At 40.9% G+C, this 1,582-nt stretch overlaps 1 protein-coding gene across 1 annotated transcript in view; it reads left to right on the top strand.

Annotated features, from left to right (window-relative positions):
* Positions 1-1,582, top strand: part of PRIMPOL (primase and DNA directed polymerase) — an 80,667-nt gene that overhangs the window by 41,611 nt on the left and 37,474 nt on the right. Inside the window, exon 7 of the mRNA XM_007940888.1 lies at positions 111-258. Coding sequence (XP_007939079.1) covers positions 111-258 — 148 coding nt within the window. The remainder of the gene's footprint in view (positions 1-110; positions 259-1,582) is intronic.

The raw sequence follows: 1,582 nt of genomic DNA, 5'->3' as shown, positions 1-1,582 counted from the left end.
GCTATGAGTTGCATCCAACTTGATGGCAGTACCGTTGTGTTTTGTTTGCATGGAAATTTTTAAAAACAAATTTAAAATACAAATTATTTATATTTTGTTTGTGTTTTTAGCATGTTTGTAAAGCACTTCAAGAAGTATACAGTGTTAATTGTTCAGCTGAAGATGTTTTCAATTTGGATTCTAGCACAGATGAAAAATTTAGCCGCCATTTAATATTTCAACTCCATGATGTGGCATTTAAAGATAACATTCATGTAGGTAAGTGTGCTGTTCACAAAAAAAAAAAAAACAAACAAAAAAAACAATCTTCTGCCAACCTGCAATAATACCTGGAATTTTTCCATGATTAATTAGTTATTTTGAGTTATTCCTACACTGCAATTTACTGGGATAATTTATCTACTTATCTGTTAAGGCTGGGGGAAGATAATGAAGTCATTTGAGGAGGCTTTTCTGTCATAACCCAAGCCCTAAGACTTAGGTTAAGTGTTTCCTCTGGCTTTCAGGTAGCATTCATTGCTTAATGTGTCAAAGTGTTTGCCCCCTTCTGAGGTAATTTCCTGTTTTGTTACTTTTCCCTTACCCTCTATTCTGCTTGCGCTTATGGCAAAGACATTTTCATAGTCAACATTGTATTTCTAAAGTTACCACATAATAGTTATAATAATAATAATAATACAATAAAAACAACAGCAAATACAAGTAGGCATTTAGTAAACATTTGCTAAATGAATGTGAATAGGCATGCTTGTCAGGGTATTGAAGCAGAGTCCTAAGCAGGAGATTTCTTTGATTCCTCTTCTCATTGTCTGCTCTGTGACTCTGTGGTAGTTCAGTTTGTGTGTCACCTTGGCTGGGCCTGGCTGAGTAGCTGGGCAGCTGGATGTAGTTATTCCTCATGATGAGACTGGTAATCAACTCCGTGGTGGAATCTATTGTCAGCAGCTGAGTAGCTGCCCTAGGGAATGTGGTCTGTTTCCTGTATGTAAACAGAAGCCTTGGGGGATGGTCTCTAGCATATGGCAAGCGTGGACCTGCATGTAGCCGTGTCATTGTTCAGCAGCTTGCCATGCTCTGCTGACCTTGGGACTTACAATGGACTTGAATTATTGATTAGCCTGCCATGTGGTTTGGTAACATCAGGACTGTGCAATTTTATTTGGCAACCTTGGGCTTGTTAGCCTCAGCAGCCACTAGCTGCCTAAGTGAAGAGATGCAGCCTAAGGTCGAGGGGCTTTCACACAGCCCCTAGAGCATGGTGGCACTTGACTTAAAGCCTCCAAATTGTGGGAGAATAAATTCCTGTTTTTTAAGGCAATCCCATTTGTGGTATATCCTTGTCAGAGCAGCACTAGGTATCCAGAACAGAATATGGTACTGAGAGAGTGGGGTGCTGCTCTGACAGATACCTAAAATGTGGAAACAGGAGTGGAGTGTGTCCTTGACCCGATACCCTGGCAGAGACACCCCAGCATACAGCATGAGAGACAGCAGGAGCAGGGTCAATGCAAAAATGGCAAGGAGGCCACATGTTCTGACCTCCTCTAATCCCACAAGAGGAAGGCAGAATCACCATCAATAG

This window comes from Orycteropus afer, unplaced genomic scaffold (genome assembly GCF_000298275.1).
Source record: "Orycteropus afer afer isolate SDZICR_OR568_19922 unplaced genomic scaffold, OryAfe1.0 scaffold00073, whole genome shotgun sequence".
Lineage (NCBI taxonomy): Eukaryota > Metazoa > Chordata > Mammalia > Tubulidentata > Orycteropodidae > Orycteropus > Orycteropus afer.
Note: the sequence above shows the minus strand (reverse complement) of the source record. Positions and strands in the feature narration are given on the sequence as shown.